The sequence below is a fragment of the Besnoitia besnoiti genome, chromosome II (genome assembly GCF_002563875.1).
Source record: "Besnoitia besnoiti strain Bb-Ger1 chromosome II, whole genome shotgun sequence".
NCBI classification, from domain to species: domain Eukaryota; phylum Apicomplexa; class Conoidasida; order Eucoccidiorida; family Sarcocystidae; genus Besnoitia; species Besnoitia besnoiti.
The window spans coordinates 4,778,108-4,795,695 of record NC_042357.1 but is presented as its reverse complement, the minus strand read 5'-3'; the positions used below and the strand labels follow the sequence as shown (position 1 = coordinate 4,795,695).

At 61.0% G+C, this 17,588-nt stretch overlaps 1 protein-coding gene across 1 annotated transcript; it reads right to left on the bottom strand.

The window, feature by feature from the left end:
* Positions 1-991: 991 nt before the first annotated feature.
* BESB_040200 (uncharacterized protein) lies at positions 992-17,197 on the bottom strand (the record flags this gene model as incomplete). The annotated part of the gene is made up of 4 exons (XM_029362606.1): positions 992-14,551; positions 15,018-15,274; positions 15,701-16,510; positions 17,143-17,197. The coding sequence occupies 4 exons, from the start codon at positions 17,195-17,197 to the stop codon at positions 992-994; spliced, it is 14,682 nt and encodes a 4,893-aa protein (XP_029221571.1).
* Positions 17,198-17,588: the final 391 nt, after the last annotated feature.

Here is a 17,588-nt window from a genome sequence, read left to right as displayed (position 1 = left end):
CTTCTCGTGTTGGCGCCAAATTCCACTTACCCGCGATAAGCCTTCCATCAGCGCTGCCCGCCGGAGCGGAAAGAAGCGCGTCGGGAGACGATCTCACCTGCATAATTTTAGAGGGAAAACAACTTTGCACCACTTTGATCCGTTCGCTACGAACACACTTGCCGACTTCAAGCTTCGACACGAATACTGAAATGTAGCCACAGGCGGGTGGCTGACTTCCATGGGCCTCAACGGTGGTGACCGTCCGAACTCCTGCGAGAGGGTAACTCTTGCTGCACTGGAAAAGTCGGAGTTCTGCGCAAGCGTGTGCTCATTGAACTGCCTCCGCACCAGGGCGATATCACGCCACGACCCGCTGAAGGGAGAAACCGCCTCGAATGCACTCAGCGGGTTCTGTTTCGCAAATAAGTGACGCTACTCAAGCGGCCACTCCAACTGGTGCACGGAAATCAAGTGTTGCGATGCTGTTTCGGTCGCCCTGAGTTCGGGGTCTTTTGCGAGAAACCGCAACGCAAGAAAGCGTGCGGTCGCTGCCGACCTTTCACTCCTGAGAATGAATTCCGAAGAGAATGTTACGAGACATAGGATGTGTGCAGATAACGCTCTGAAGCTCATACCATATGTTTAGCGTTTAGGGTTTACTGTACGGTTGCCTCAACAACGGAGACAATGAGAAAACGAACACAAGTGATTTTTTTTTGTGACGGCGGCCGCCCGCGTCGCCAAGAAGTTGTACACGGGACAGTTCACATTCAACTCTGAACTGGGAAACCCCTGCCCCGCACAAACGGGGGCGGAGCCATGCCGCGAGTCACAAAAAAACAGTGAAGAGAGATCTTCGATAGGTGTGATTCACAGCTGCCACGAACAGACTGAATGACCCCACAATGTCGGATGACCGCCCTCGTTGGTAGCAGTGGGCGCCCCAATGAACGAGTTCCGACCAGGATCCATTCGCCAGGACACATACCTGTATCATGAAATGACACCGCTAGTTGGACTGCTGGGACGGCGCGGCAACCTGCGCGCTCGCCTCCTTGTCAAATGAGTCATCGGTACGTGACAGCACACTGAGACGTCTGCTGAGTCGTCTCTTGACAAACACAAATACGACGCTGGCGATAACGAGGAGAAACAAGACAATTCCTAGACCAATGCCCAATCCAACCTCGAGATTTCTGCGGTCATTGTCGGCGGCCTCCATGATGTGAGTGAGCTTTTCCACGTAGGCCGCCGGCACTTCGTCCCCGTCCGCGGGAACGGCAGCGACACTGCGTTGCGCGTTCATCTCCCTGACCGCGCCGTGCGCCTTCTGAAGCGCCTTCAAGGCCGCTTCCAACGACTGCTTCATTCCTTGGTTGCGCTCGTCCATATCCTTTATGAGACGCCGCAGACCTTCCATCGCTTCCGGCATCTCCTGAGACTGATCCGCAGGCGAGCCCGCGGCGTAAGCCCCATCTCCACGCTCGGCTTCGCGACGGACGTGCTCGAGGAGAACGGCTGTGCGTTCAAAAGCGTCAGAAAGCTCCTCCTTGACGGCGACAGGATATTCGCCCTGCTTCTGAAGGGCACGGATGCGCGCCAGTGCGGACGCGCGGTCGGCGTCACCTCCGCTACCAGCTTTTTCCGAGACATCGCGAGCTATCTGCGAGGCAAGCTCGACGCCTTGCGTGAGCGACGAAATCAGCCGCTGCGTCTTCGAATCGCCCTTTTGTTTTTCGTTAAGCATAACGCTTTCCAGCATGCTGAGAGCTTCCTTGGTTTGACGCGCCACCAGATTGAGGTGAGAGCGCAGCTCTTGCTGAGAGCGTGCGCGCTCCTTGCTCCCCATCTGAGGCAGCTTCGACCTCATGCGCAGAAGTCTTGCAGCCTCAGCCTGCGTCCGGCCGAGAGCGGCGAGAGCCTTCTTCACGTTGGAAGGCAAAGCGGCGTCGTCCACAGAACGCAGGGCACTCCCAGTTGACAAGACAACACCCTCGAACTTGCTCAACTGATGCCGGTCCATCAGACTCTCCAGTTTCTGACCCAGATCGTGAGCCTTCTGCACGAGACCCGCGCGCCTGTCGTCCGCCGCCGCGTCGTCAGTCCACGGCCCAGGGACGCTGCGTAGCAGAGAGTTCGCGCGCTTCAGAAGTACGGCACTTCTGAAGAGCTCTGAAACCGGGGCCGCTTCGTCGCCCCTGTCAAGTTCTGCCTTGCGAAGAAGGGCGCTGACAACCGCGAGGTAGGCGGTGACCTCGTGGCGTACCCAGGACTGCGTGACGGTCTGATAGGTCCGCTGCAGCTCCCCTACAATATCCTGCATCTCCGCCACCATGCTGGCCGCTTCAGCATTCCAAGCCCGCGTCTGAGCTTCAACGTCGTTGGCGTGCTGATTGACGCTCGCCGCGAGCGACGCGTCTGGGAGCACTTCCACGATCGCTGTCGGCACCAGCGTCGCTCTCATGGCATCCGCGGCAATACTCAGATTCTTCGCCAGCGCTGCCCCGTGCTCAGCCATTCGCTGCAGCGACTTAATGAGCTTTGCTTCCGCATCGACATCCCGCTCGGCGACAGCAGCAGCATCTCCGACTTGCTGCGGGGTCCTGCGAGCCGCGCCCGCCTTAAGCCCTGCACGCGCGACTGCTTGCTGCATCTCATTGACTGTGTCGCGGATTTCCCTCAGAACATCGTTGCTCCTGGCGGAGACTTCGCTAGCCTTTTGCACGTTGACTAGGAGTGCCTCCTTGGCGTGGGCAATCAAAGCCTCCTGAAGCGCGTGCTGCGCCTGTCGCATGACCTTCATTTTCTCGAGCGTCTCCATGACACTTGCCTCGAGACCGGGGAGCGTCGTGCTCGCGACTGCGCCAAGCATGGCTTCCAAGCCCACGCATCTACTGACGAGGACCGGCTCCAGATCGACCTTGCATTGACTCAGAACGCCACGCGCGTCTTTCACGTCCTCGAAGGCGACCCGGAGGAACGCCTCAGCGCCGCCAATGAGCGCGGTCGCTTGCGCACGCGCTTCCTCGGCGCGGGATCGGAAAGCAGAGACATCTGCGGCAGTTTTGATCCAGAAGGCGGCGTCTGCGGTCGATCCACTGCTGTGAGCATCGCCGCCCGCCTTCTCCAGCGCTGCAGACATCCTGCCAATTCGAGCCAGGGCGTCGCCGAGTGCGGCCTTTCGCGTCTCCGCTTGCGTGCTCGTGTGCTGCATGTGTTGGATGGCGAAATCCAGCGAATGCAGGAGACTGATCGCCTCCAGTCTGTGCAGGAGGGACTCGTCGGCTTCCCGTTCGCGCGCCCGAATGTTGCGCGTCAGCTTCGACAGCCGCTGCCGCAGCGAGTCCGCCTCGGCGCGAGCCCTTTGGTAAACGACGCCCAGGGCGTCTCGCGAATCGTCGCTCGCTGCGTCGGCTCCCAGCCCCAGCGTCTGCAATGTATTGATGTCCTCCAGCATGACCTCCTCCGTGCCCTGGATCTCACGGACGACGGACTTGACTTTTTGAACCAGGCGGCGCGCCTTCTCCGCTTCCCGCTCGTCAGGCACACTGGCGAGTTGTGTCGTGATGCGACGGATGTTTTTGATCCAGCGCTTTGCGTTTTCGTTGTCGGTTTCGAATTTTGTCAAGAGCCTCCTCACCTGGTCGCGCGAGACTTCAAACAGATCGGTCTGAGACATCTGGAGGCCCGCGATCAACTCCCGGACAACTTCAGACTGCCGGGCGATCGCTCTCTCGATCTTTGCGCGCCTATCCTTCAGATCTGAAAGCTGGATTCCGTACTCTTTGTAGAGCTGCATGCCATCGCTTATCATCTGCTGCGTCTCCCGCCGCATCGTGTCTAACGCCGGATCACTCGTTGGCTGCTGCTCGTCCGTCCCAAGCTCTCTGGCGGCCGCCTCCAGCTCTTGGACGTGCCTCGCGGCATCCTCCTGTCCTCTGCACAAATCCTCAATGGCCTTCTCGACATCCTCGACAGCCTTTCTCGCCACAGCCACGTCCTGGCGAATCGCAAGGAGCGACGCCGCGCGGCTCGCTACCGAAGCCGACGCACCGTTTTTCTGCAGGAACGCGGAGTCTTCTGACGCCTCGCCCTCGGATTCTGCTAGCCGACGCGCACGCCCTCCTTCGGTGTTTGTTTCTGGGGATCTCGTTCCCTGCAGAAAGCGACCCAACTTTGCTGCCGCCTCCGCCTGTCTTCGAACGGCCCATTCCATGGATTCGTTTGCCGACTGGAGCCTCGCCATACGGTCACGGAGGAACACCAGGCTCGCTTGAGCTCGCTGTTGATGCTCTGAAAGGCGCTTCATCTCGGCAGCCACTGCGGAGCTGGGTGGAGCCGGCGCAGCGTCGTTCCCAACCTTTGGTTCCGGCGTCTGCTTGATTTTGCTGGCGTGGCTCGCCGTGACAATCTCTCCGTTGACCGGCAACTGGCGAATGACTCGCGCGGCAGTGTCCATCTCTTGAACGAGCGTCGAGGCCCTGAGAAGTTGTTGCCGCACAGCGTCCTCAGTGGCGTCGACGGCAGTCAGACTGAGTTGCAACGAACGGTCGCCGTCGAGAAGTGCCTGTCGCAGAGACGACTCCGCGCGACGGACAGTAGACACACCCTCCCGAATAAGAGTCACATCTTGTTGAATCCGCTTCGCCCGCCGCTCCGCTTGGGCCAGCGCTGCGTTCGCGGATTCGAGAAGCGCTGCGACCTCGGTTTCCACATCACGAGATGCGCTCGAGCCCTGCTGCTTGGTGCTCAACTGGATCAGCGCTGCGTGCGACTGCGCGATGTCGTTGACATCGGAGACGAGTTCCTTCATCTCGACTGCAGAATTCTCCGCCGCGTCGAAGCTTCTGTCGGCGGTGCGCGTCGCGGCCCCTCGGCAAAATTCGAGAAAGCTGGACTGCGCCGCCTCCACCGCCTGCGCAACCTCTTCCAGCTCATGCATCACCTGGCGAGACTGCTGGACTGCGAGCTGGAAGGCGGTCTCAGCCCCCGAGGCCGCGGGGTCTGAAGCCGCGGCTGCGCCGTGCACGTTCGCCCCTGCGAGCGCTTTGTAACGAGCCATGTCGGGTAACGACGCCTTGCATTGGTCAGTCAGCGCCGCCGCCTCTGCTAACTTCTGCTCGATGTTTTCCAGCGCCTGGAAGACGACGCCAGACTCGTCCTGCACAAGATCTCCTGCCTGCGGCAGCGCGACCTGGATTTCCTCGACGACGCCCAGAAGGGCGCGGGCGCGGCCTAGGCCGTCGAGACATCGGTGCAAGTCAGCGGTCAACACCTTCATGAACGTGACCCCGGCAGTCACATCCGCCGCTTCACTTTCGTAGCTGGAGACGATAGAATCCCGCAGCGACTTGGCCGTTGAGACATTCGCTTCAACCTCATCCACGACGGTCCTGGCGGCCGCGACGATGGCGGCGTTCTGCGCGCGAGTCGTCTCGATTCGGCCTCGCCACTCGTGAACAGTCCCCTTCAGAGGACAGTTGTCGACACAAGCGTTTGAAACTCCCTCTTCAGGTTCTGCCAGCTGCACCTCGCTCATGTCGCTTAGTTCATCCTTGACTTCGCGAAGCACACTCTCGGCCCTCGCGACTGCTGCGTCAGCTGTGAAGACGGCATCCAAGTAGTTCCTCGACTCAGCGAGGCCCTCGAGGTACTCCTTCAGCTGCTTCACCTCAGCCGCCATGCGCTCGATCGTCGCCTTCTTCGCAGCGAACTGCTCCTGGACGCCGTTCACAACTGCCATCTCCTCGCCTAGACTTCGCTCGATGAGGTCACGCACGGCCTCGAGCGTCGCCGCGGCTTGGTCACCAAAAACCTGCAGATCTTCCGCGATGAAGGAAACGTCCTTCTGCAGCTCCTTCACGCGCGCCTCAGCCGCATGCAAGCCATCCTGAGCTCGTGCGACATACGGCTGCAGGTACTCCGGGGCCGCGATGCTGCTGCTGGGCCACAAGCTCCGAGTCGCTTGCACTTTGCTTTCTAGGCTGCCCACAGCCACACTCGCCTGCTGCACGATCCTCTCTGCACCGGTCGTCAAGGCGCCGAGCTCATTCAACGGACAGCGACCCTCCTCTTGGCAATGACAGGTCACTCTGTCGACGGCCGCAGACGCCGCCTCGCCGCTCTGCAGCGTCGCGGCCAGCTGGCGGGCGGCGTCTGCAGCTATCTCGCGCCACTTTGAACTCTCTGTCCTGATGCTCGCGACCTCTTCTTCCGCCTTCTCAACGAGGTCGCCGAGACGCTCGCTGGCTGCCAAGATCGGATGAAGCAGCTTCTCCACTGCGTCAGTCATGACCTGCTCACGCATCCAGATCTCAACTCGGACGGCAGTGCTTCGTCCTCTATCAAGCGCCGCTTCGAGTTCAGCTCCGTGTCTCTGGAGTTCGCGGGCAACTGCGTGTAGGGCCGAGGGCCCGTCTGCACTGGCGGCGTTCTCCGCCTTCTCGAGTTCCGCGACCAAGGACTCCTGTCTTTCTTGCAGAGACGCGGCTTCACGCAAAAGACTCTCGAGCGTATCCAAGGCCTGAACCGTTTCTTGCTCAAGGGGTCGAAGGGCCTCTCGGGCTGCCCAGAGCTGCTCGGTGGTCGCGAGATCTGCGGGAAACACCCGCTCTGCCAACGACGCGGCGAGGTCCTTCAGCGTGGATTCCTGCCGTTCGATTCGCGCCGCCAAGGCGTCGATGCTGTCGACCAAAATGCGCAGCTGAGAGTCCGCAGCGACGTCGATGCTGCTTGCGCCTTCCGCACGCACCACTTCTAAGCCGCGTTGAAGATCGTCCAGTCGCCTGCGAAGACGATCGAGGGAGGCATCGTTGCTCAAGGCTGCAGCCTCCGATCGCGCGACGGCGTCCTCAAGCTCCCCAGCGAGCTTCCTGGCACGCAGCTGCTGAAGCGCCTCCCTCACACGCGCGTTCTCCTCGTGGAGCGCGGCCGCGCGTTGCTGCCACTGAGACAATCCAGACGCGTCAGCATCAAGCGCGGCAACTTGGCGACGCAGCTCCTCTCGAAGAGCTTCGCTTTCCTCGGCCGGCAGGTCCCCTCGCCGGCGGGCGCGGAGCGTCCGCAGGAGAGATTTCGCTTCTTGCTTCACACTGGTTGCAGTTGCGGTCATCTCCATGATCTCTTGCCGGGCTCTATCCAGCGCCGACTCAATCCCGGCAACATCTTTACTCAAATTGATGACGACCTCCTGGATGCCGTTAGTCACCTCTGTTACCTCCTGCCCCAGTTGCTCAAGCAGTGCGCCAAGTTGCTGCAGGGAAAGTCTCATTCCCTCCACGACAGGCCCCAGGGGCTCCAAGCGTTCGAGAACTTGCCGCCGACGCTCTTCGAGCTCTGTGCTTGCGAGCTCAATCCCCTGAAGCACAGTCCCGGTTTGAAACAGCTCCTCCCAAGCCGCTTCGATGCCCTTCACCTCCGCCGCCGCCTGGTTCAGACGATTCACTCCGTCGTCGAGAACAAAGGCCGCTGCCTCTTGTGCAGCCGCGAGCTCGGCGATATCCTCTCCATGGCCTGCGTTAGCAAGCGCGGCACGGCACGACTGCAACGCGCGGCTGACAGCAGACCGCACCTCCGTCGCCTGGTTCACCACCGCGCCGGCGTTGGCTCGCGTGCTTTCCGCTGCCTGCTCAACGCCCTCGAGAACTGACGCGAAGCCTGATGCCTGTGAGAAACGGCTGATGGCCTCCACGTTTACAATGGCAGTTGCCATCTGGGTTCGGAGCGCGCTGAGCGCTGTCGCATTCTTTTCAACCATGCCAAGGAGGACACTGACCGACGCCTCGAGCGCTTCGAACCGCTTCCACTGCGGCTCCCACTTCGCACACTCCGCACGCGAGGCGTTCACTCTGTTGTCAGCCTCTGCAAGGATAGCCGAGAGCGCTTGGGCATTCGCCAAGCCCTCCTCCACCAAGTGCTGCAGATCGTCTGCGATGGGTCCGAGCTCGCGGGCGCGCTCCAGCAGGGTGGCGTCTGGGCGGTTGACTGCAGCGATCGTCTCCAACACGCCATCAATCTGCAACTGAAGGCGCTCGACGCTTTCTTGGTAGCGCGCGATTTCCTCAGCCACGCCTTCCTGATTTTCAAGCAGCGACCCGATTCGTTCCTGGTGAGCATTTTGCTCGCCATCGGTCCCGGGAGACTGACGCACCTCCTCCATCGCAAGCTCGACTTGCTGGAGGGCATGCAGCAGGGAGATGCGCAGGACGTCGACCTTGGAAACCTCGTCTCGCACAGACGTCTGTCGTAGCTCTGCGCGGCTCAGTCGCGCGGCGCTCTCTTCAGGCATTTGGGCTGCAGACGGCTTCAGACCCACAAGCTCCCGGTCCACGCCGTTGAGCAGCTCCGACATATCCGCAACGGCCTCCTCTGCTCTCTTTTCGCGTGGCCAGGCAGCAGCCAGCAGGGCCTCGGCTTGCGGCACCACTGCTGTGTCGTCGCCCTCAACGCGTTCTGCGCTTTGCGCTCCAGTCAGGGCCTTCAGCTGAGAGGCCATGCGAATGGCTTCCGTCACGCTGGCCTCGAGTTCATCCGCCAACTCCGCAGCAGCCTCTGCCACGGCAGTCTGCCGGCTACGCAACTCCGCCAAAAACTTAGACGCGCCCAGCGCCTTTCGCAGCTGTTCGATATCTTGCAGGCGAGATGTGGCGTCGGCGAGGAGCGAGCTGCACTCGCTCAGGCTGGCTTTGTTCTGCGACACAACTGCGCGGAGAGAGACGAGCGCGTCTCGCGTGTCCTCTCGCTCTTCCCACTCGCTCTGTTGATCCGCCGTCTCCTCCGTCTGGCTGATCTCCCACGCCATTCTTGCGACCTGACCTTCTGCCTCATCGAGGTCCTTGCTGCGGCGGAGCAAACCGTCCACGCGATCAAACAGCTGCACCGTCTCTTCAGAATCCCCATCTTCGGCGTCGGCGTTCGCCGCGTCCCTCTGCGCGGCAGACATCTCGTGGGTCAAGGCGAGGACATTCTGACAAACATGCTCGATCTCTCGCCTCCGTCTCTCTTCCGCGTCAAGAAGACCAAAGACGCCTTCGCGCGCAACAGACCCAGAAAAATCCGCTAGCAAGTCGAACACCGCTCTCAGCGCCGCGTCGAGTTCGGCGGTTTTATTTTCTGCGAACTCAACCGCATCCCCGGCCCTGTCCACGCTTTCGGTGACGGTCGACCAAGCCAGCTTGGCAGATTCGAGCTCCTCAGACAGACGCCCGCCGCCCCCCGATATCTCCTCCGCGTCCTGCAGTTGTTCTTCCAACGTGTCAATCTGGCTGGAGACAGCAGAAAACTCCGTCTTCAGGCGGGCGACGCTCTCGGCCGCCAGCTTCGCTCGCGCTGTCCCTATCGCCTGCCGCGCATCGTCGTCGAGGTCGAAGGCGCTCACAACCGTCCCCCGCCCCTTAGCCCACGCCACGATGCTTCGCAGTTGGGCAATCAGGCCTTCAGCCTCGCGCCCGCTTTCGTTCGCTGACGCCACAAGTTCGTCTACCCTGTTCCTGAGCAGCGCCTGATCTACCGTCAGCCTATACACTCGGAGGCCAGCCTGAACAGTTTCCAGCAGGGCGGGCGCCTCTGATCTCAGGGAGTTCAGGTCATCGGCGATGCTGCGCGCGAGGACCTCTGCCTCTTGCGCGCGCACGCGATTCTCCTCGGCGCCGTTCAGCAGCTCGCTCAGCAGCGGCGCGAGGCTGGCGGAAGCCGCGTACTCCGTCGCTTCCTCGGTGGGCACCAGCGGCGACTGCAGCGCCTCGCTGATCTGCGCGAGCCGCTCACGGTCGTCTGCATACGCCGCCCACGTTTCCTCGAGTTGCGCTTTGAGGGCCTGAACCCTCTGCGCCCAACGGTCTGCTTCTTCCAGATCTTCCGCGGAGATCGCGGCCTCGGGGCCTTCTTCGCCCGCTTTCGCTAGAGCAGGGCGCTGGTTCGCCAGGAGACTGCGGAACTCGTCGAGCTGCCCGCGCAGGCCACGGAGACGGTCTGTGAATTGAGCGATAAAGTCCTTCAGTTGGACTTGTGTGTCGCGCTTGGCCACGATGTTGACCTTGCTCTTAAACACTCGGAACTTCCCCGAAATCAATTCAATATGCCGCTGGAGTCGCCGGCAGGCCTCATCGGTCGCACGGTCTGCCGCGAGCACCTCGCCGACGAGCTTCCCGACACGCGCGTTCTCCGCTTCGACACTGTCCGCACTCGGCTTGACACTGTCGTGGGCATCCGGATGAGTCACGCGAGCCGTATGCGCCTCTGACAGCTCAAAAGCGTGCTTCAGCTCCTCCAACTTCGGCGACCAGGTCGTCCGCATCTCCGCAGCGCGTTGCAGCAGCTCCACGCTCTCTTCCAGCCACGAGCCAATGTTGTCGATCTCCGCCGCATCCAGCTCGTCGCCCTGCAGCTCTGCGGTTTCGCCTGCCTCTGTGTTCGTGCCAAGGAACTCTGCGAACATGGCAGCGAAGCGAGAGCCTCTGTGTGTTTGCAGACGCGCTCGCCACTCCAGCTTCTGCTCTCCGGCAAGGAGCTCCGCGGCCTTCTCTTCGAGATCGGGGTGGAGGCTGCGAAGAACGATGATACTCTCTTTCGACCGCCTCTCAGCATCCAGCCGCTGTACGGTGGCCCGAAGGTCTTCGACTTCCGCCAGGGTTTTGCCAACACGCTCCAGGGTTTCTTGGTCCTCTGCGACGCTCTGCCCCAAAGTGGCGACCCGTGCCTCCACAGGCTCCTGTCCCACAGTGTCCGGCGCCGCCAGCGCGCGAAGCAGAGACTCCAGCGCGGGTCTCCGCACATCTTGGAGCTGTGCCTGCGCGTCTGAGAGGGCGTCGCCTACGGCGCGGACGACTGGCTCCACAGCGGCATCGACTGTCGGCGCCGCCTCCAAAAGGGCTGTGTCGCCCTGCTCGTCTCGCGCGCTCTGCGACACGAGCAAGTCCCTCACATCCTCCAGCTGCCGCTGCATGGCGCCGGCAGTCCCCTGGAGAGTCGCGATGAGCTCACGTTCAATCGCTTCCTGGCGGGCGATGTCTTCCAGTTTGCTCAGCTGGAGACGCACAGTGTGGCGCGAGATGCGTCTAGACACGACGTCGACCAGCTCGCGGAGCTCGCCGTGAGCCCGTTTTTCGGCCGCCAGCAAGTCGGTGAGTTGCTGCGTTTGCTTTGTCATCGCTTCACCCAGCTGCCACATGGTATCTATCTTCTGCTGCAGATCTTGGTTCACCTGCCCCTTTCGCATTGTCTGCTCCCACTCTTCGTTGATTCGGCTCAGCTGCTGCTTCAGCCCCTCCAACTCTTGCGCCCACACAGGCTCTTTCTCCCCGGCTTCGTACAAGACTTGAATCGCCTGCTGAGTGAGCTCGTAGACCTCGCGCCACTCATCCTCCACGATGTCGCGGCCTCGCGCCTCTTGCAACGCAGGAATTTCGTCGCGCAGCTTCTGAAGGACAACCGCCACCTCGCTCTCCACTTCGGCTGCAGCCGCGCTACGCGCGCGCGTCGCTCTCATCAGCGCGGTGAGTTCGAGTTCTCGCTCCAGCGAACTCAGCACCGGCCGGAGCGTATCTGCAGTCTTCTCCGCCTTCGCCACGGCATCCCGAAGGAGGCCGATTTTGGCGCGGTTGCCGTCAGCAAGCTCCTTGAAATGATCCAAGACGCGAGCCAGATGCGTATCGCTCTCCACCAGCGTCGTCGCTCCACGCTCCGCCTTGTCGATGCCGGCCGAAAGCGCCTCGGGGTCGTCAGGCGCTCCAGTGCCTTCATCGCACTGCGCGAGAAGCGACCGCATGTCCTCTGTGAGCGCCGCCAACTGCTCCTCCGCGGCTTCGTCTTCCCCCGCGCTTTTTCGCCAGGTCTCTGATGCTGCCTCCTTCATCGCTCCTTCCATGGCCGCCGCGAGGGCATCCAGGCGATTGACGCGATCCTCGAGCTCCGCTCCGAGGCGCTCCTGCTCGCTGATAAAAATCTCCAACCCTGCCGCCGCGTTGTCGGCTATGCCTGTGCGAAGCAGGGTCGATAAGTTGTAGACAGCCCGCTCTAGTTGATCGAGAACCTCGGCGGTGTGCGCGTGCAGCTTCACTGCAGCTCTGCGAGACTCGGAGGCGGCCTCGTCGTCGATCACCCGCGGGCGAGCCTTCAGCCACTTACCTACATCCGTGACGTATGCGGCCGCTTTCGATCCCCACTGCAACGTCGCCGCCAGCGACTGCTCCATGCCCAGGAGCATCTCGCGAGTCTCGTCCCAGGCGTTGCGTTCCTGGTGGTCAACAGGCGCCTGATCCCCTCTGGCAAAGGCCGCCGCTATCTCCAGCTGGTGAGTCGTCTCTTTGAGCTTCGCCGCCGCGTGCTTCAAGATCTTGGTCTCGTTCTCCCGGATCGAGCTGAGCTTCTTCATCATGGCGCGCTGGAGAACTTGACTAGCGGCGCCTTTCCAAGTTGAGACAGCTTCCTCGACTTGGACCTGCGTCTGATACGTCGCCTGCGCCGCAGCCCACAAGCCATTCACGAGAGAGTCAATCTGCTCGCGCAGGTGAACGGACTTGGCCTTCAGAGAGAGAGGCATGAAAGCTTCTCGCCGCATCATCGTCTTCAGCTTGCTCCGAACCGCCCGGAAGATTGACTTGAGCAGTCTCCACAGCCTCTGGGCATTCGACTTGAGCTCTTCGGCGTGCTGAATCAAGGCCTCGCCCTCGTCAAAACTCATCGGCCCTGCTCTCCCATCCACCAAGCGCATCAGCGCCACGCCAGCCTTCTTGTATTCCACCAAGTCGCGAGCCACCTCGCGGCGCTTCGCCCAAGAGCCCAACAGGTACTTCTTTGCAGTGGCCAAGTCGTTGCCGAGAATCTGCCCAGTCGCGTTGTAGAACTTCCCGGTAAACGTGGCGAGCTTTCTAGCTTTCTGGTGCAGCACCCTCTTGTGCTTCTTCAAAGACTTGACGGCGCTATACACGCGCGTCTCGATTTCCGTGAGGTAGTCCTGCACATTGTTGAGCCTGTTGATCACCGTCTGCGGCGTCCACTGGTCGACGTAGTTGCCAATCACGTCTTGCACCTCCCGCAGCTGCGCCCGCAGCGTGTTGGTTTCTTCAAGCAAACCGCTCGCATCGGCAAAGGTGACCATCTCGCGGACATCGCGAAACGCTTGCACGGCTACACTCGCAGAGAGAGACGCATGCATGTAGTACACGAGAGACGCCGCGTCTGCTTTCCGCATTTCTTTGCCGCGACTCTTTTCGGAGTGTTTGCGGGCAATCGCGAGCGCGCGAGGGTTCAGCGACGAAAGCGCAGACACGAACTGCTTCTCCGCTTCAGAGGTCAGCGGCCGTCTCCTCGCATGCTCGTAGACGAACTTAAGGTATTTCGCGATATTGTCGAATGCGTTCGAAATGGCTTTCTCGACCTTCGCGAGAGCATCGCTCTTTTTTTGCACCGTCTCCTGCATGCGCACTGTCAAGTTGTCGATCTGAGACGCCAACGGCGCCGCGAGCGCCTTGCCTGACGCACACACCTGCAGGTCGGCGGCGACCGCCGACCTCAGCTGCTGCAGGGCTTCGCTGTGAGGTGCCGCGCTGAGTTGCCGCTGTGCCGCGGCGAGACGTTCTTCCAGCGGCGGCAAAACATCCATGGCCGTTCGCGCGATATGACTCCAAACGACCACAACTTCGAGCGTCTTCAGACGAGCGGCGGCTCGATTCAAGTCCAAAATCGCGGCCCTCATGCCGCCGACGGTGACTGGCGTCTCTGCCGCGAGCACCTCCGAAACAAGAGACTCCAGCTCCTTGAGAAGCCTTACAAAATTCTGCACCGTCGCCAGTTTCGCTGTCAACGCTTCATGCAGCAACCGCAGACCTGACTCGCTCGCCGACGGTGACTCCGTGACCGCCTCAACCGCCACCCAGTAGGCATTTGTCGCCGCGTCACACGCGACGAACGCCTCTGAAGCTGCTTGAAACGCCTCGCCGCCGTCTCCCAGCAGCTGCTGCGCCTGCCGCGTGTGCTCCTCGAGGAATTTCTTCGTTGCCTCACGTGCCTCTGCTACTGTCGCCTGCACGCCGTCATCCTGATAGGAAGCGAGAGGCTCCAAATCCAGAAGCCCTAGCGCTGTCTGGGCGCAGCTCTCGACGCTGCTCGAGGTCGCCACGCCTTCCGTCAAGCTCTGTCTTGCGCTCTCCATGTCGCTAAAGAGGCTGTCGGCGAGTTTCTGGGCTCTGTCCGCGTTCTCAAGCACAGCCGGCTCCATAACGAGCCCTTGGCGATGCTGCTCGGCGACGGCCCTGCCGATGCTCTCACACTGGCCTGCGGCATCCTTCGCTTTCTTGAGCATGTGCGCCAGCTTGCGGCGCTCCGAGGCGACCACGTCTTCTTTTCCGCGGCAAGCCTCCGCGCGCCCCAACGCCACCTTGGCCAAGTCTGACAGGTTGCGGCGTACGGCATCCCTGCCGTCTTCCAAGGCGGCCTGCAGGCGCTCTTCTGCGGGCCTGACTTTCGCCCACTGCTTGTTAAACGCCTTCCGCAGCGCTCGTCCCTCGACGTAGATCTTCTGCACGCGCTTCATGGCGAAGCGCTTCACCCGCTTCAGTTCAGCAAAAAAACCCTGAGAAACCACGTAACAGAAACCGCCACACGCGCAGCCGCATGACCAGCCCCCCCCCCCCACAGAGGCGTGGGGTGCGGAGATACGAAGGGATGCGTGCCTGTAGTGAAGACGCGCGAGTAAACCAGAAACCCTAAACCCCCGCGGTGCCATGCTGTCCGCAGGACTGCGCACGCCAGAGACAACCGCCCGCCGTGTTCGTTCCACGACATAGAGCGGGAAACCGCGCGGCCGCACAGAGTGCGCAGGCAGCGGCGGATTCCGGTACTCCTCCTCTTCTCGCCCCGCCTCTTTCGTTCCTCCCTTCCGAGTGACTACCCTTCCAGCTTTGTCCCTCATCTCAGGATGCATTTCACGCCGACCGCGCGCGAGCTCGTTTCCTCACAGGACGCAGCGCCAAACAAGAGATCGTTGCTCCATATGACGCGGCAGTGGCGGTGTACGTCGCGGCTGCACCTGCACTTACACTGATGATGTTGGCGTTGCGTGGCTTGGTCTCCATCTGCCCATTTAGCCTGCTGCTTCGGTAGTCTAGATGGGCTTTCAGGTGAAGAACAGCCTGGAGTTTTTCGCGGACGCTGTCTGCCCGAACGGCGTCAGCGATGGCGGCCATTTCGCCGACTTGCTCCCTTCCTCGCTCCATCCACGTCACGGCTTCATCGGCGCTGGGTATTGCAGAGCGGCTCAGCTCCAGCATAATCTCCGCCAGATGCATGCGAGCGGCTGCACATCGACATCGAACAGTTGGGTCGGCTACCCATGAACAGGCACCGACGCTTAAACTCCGGAGACCACCAAGGCACGCCCCGAGGAGCCGTTCAAGAAAGCTCATGCCAACATCTGCATTGAGGACATGTCCAATTAAAACGCGATGTCAGTGTCTCGCTGACTGTGTGCTGCAGACGACGTCAGCCGACAAGCGCACACCATCCCCCCCCCCCCCCACCCCCGCCCCCCTCCCCCCCGCGCCTCTGTAGGCATCTGGCATCTGCGCGCCACATCGCACGAAAAGACTCTCCTCTCTCTGCAGGTTCGCGGAAACGTGCGCATCTGTTCAGGCGAGTGACGTTTGTGAAGAACTCGCGTTTGCGCCAAGGCGAATGGTCCCTCTCTCCACGTGCGGCCAAGACTGGATCCATCTGGACTTACGGTCTACAAGGGCGGTGCCTACTGGAGGCACATCCTCGATACGCGACTGGAGGTAGGAGACGAAGTTGGCCTGCGTGGCAGCCTGCTCTTCTACCAGCGTGTTGTCGCCGACGCTTCGGATCGCGTCTGGAGATGGGCCGTCGCTCACGTCTGCATCGAATTCTTGCTCCAGCACTTGGGCGGCGGCTGCGAACTTCGATTCAGAGACAACTGGCCGTTCGCCCTGCAGATCCACTGCGCTGGAGAAGACCGTTGAGACCTCCCCTGTCGACGCATCGGTCGTTGCCGTCGAATCGGTCGTTGCCGTCGAATCGGTCGTTGCCGTCGAATCGGTCGTTGCCGTCGAGTCGGTCGTCGCCGTCGAATCGGTCGTTGCCGTCGAATCGGTCGTTGCCGTCGAGTCGGTCGTTGCCGTCGAGTCGGTCGTTGCCGTCGAATCGGTCGTTGCCGTCGAATCGGTCGTTGCCGTCGAATCGGTCGTTGCCGTCGAATCGGTCGTTGCCGTCGAATCGGTCGTCGCCGTCGAATCGGTCGTCGCCGTCGAATCGGTCGTCGCCGTCGAATCGGGCGAAGAGTCACCCGCCTCCTCATGCGCCTCATCGCCGTCGCCACCGTCATCATCCTGGATGACGTCGTCCTCGGGCGAGGCTGGGGCATCCGACGCAGCAGCCACGCGCCATAGCGGAAACCAAGAAGCCGCGCCAGGCGCAGAAACACGAGACAGGGAAGTCGGAGGGGGGGCTTGTATGGAGGACAACGGCCGGTTCACAGAGGAAAGGACCAAGAAGGAACAAACTGAGAAGACCAAACCTGCGCACACACAGCAGCGGGCGCCACAGCGCGCTTCAGAACATACAGCAACCCAGATATTGCCTTCCGTCAAACATGCGTATTTAGAAATATGTACATATGTACATAGACATATGGGCACGGATGGGGCGCAGCTTCTCATCGCTTAAACTCAGCGAAACTGGCTCTCGCGTGATGTCTCTATCCCTTGAGCGCCCACGACCGGGTGTAGTGATATTCTAGCTATAGATATAACTAATGAGAAGGCATGCGAAAGTGCCGCAAAAAGCTGTGAGGATATCTGCGAAAGTTCGTGGAGACATGCAAAAGATACCAGAGCCTCTGTCCGTATAAATTCCGCTAGAAACCCCCCGATGTTCGAGACGCGTCGCAACAGTGGCGTTCATACTTATCACCCCCGAGGCGGGGGCACCACAGTATGCGTGCAATTTTTTGTAACGCTACGCCTCGTGCACCAGAGACAGAGCCAGCATTTCCCCAGCAGCCTGTGAGCTTCACAGTACGATAAGCTGCCAAAGAATCCATGAGGAGGAGAGGATGCGCATTCAGAACTGCTTCCATCCCGCCACAGAGGCGGACGCACGCTCTAGATGGATTCCCATTCCCAACACGCAAAAGGTGTTTCGGCTTACTAGTGAGATACGCGCGCAGCCGATGCTGCGGAGACCAAGACATAGGGGTTCCCATGAGGCTCACCCCCCCCGTCCGCGGAGGGTAGCAGGGGACAGGAGGAAAGCATGTACGAGATCATCGATATCCGGAGCTACCAGGCTTCCCGACAGCTAGGAACCGAGCCCAGGAGGTTTGCAGACACCAGCAGAAGTTCACCCTTAGAACGAAGCTTCACGTGGAACCTGATGCTCGACCCCCCAGATACCGCTTGTTGTCAGGGCCCGCCACGACGTGCTAGAGCTGCGACTCAGGCAGACGCGGAAGCGGCGTGATGGCGGGTAAATCGCCTGAGTCTACGGCGTGACTTTCCTCGGCAGAGGATTTACAGCACCCCAGAGAGAAAAGCGGGAGACTCTTCTTTCTACTTCCCCGCTTTCCTTTGCCTTGCAACGTGCTTTGTACCAGA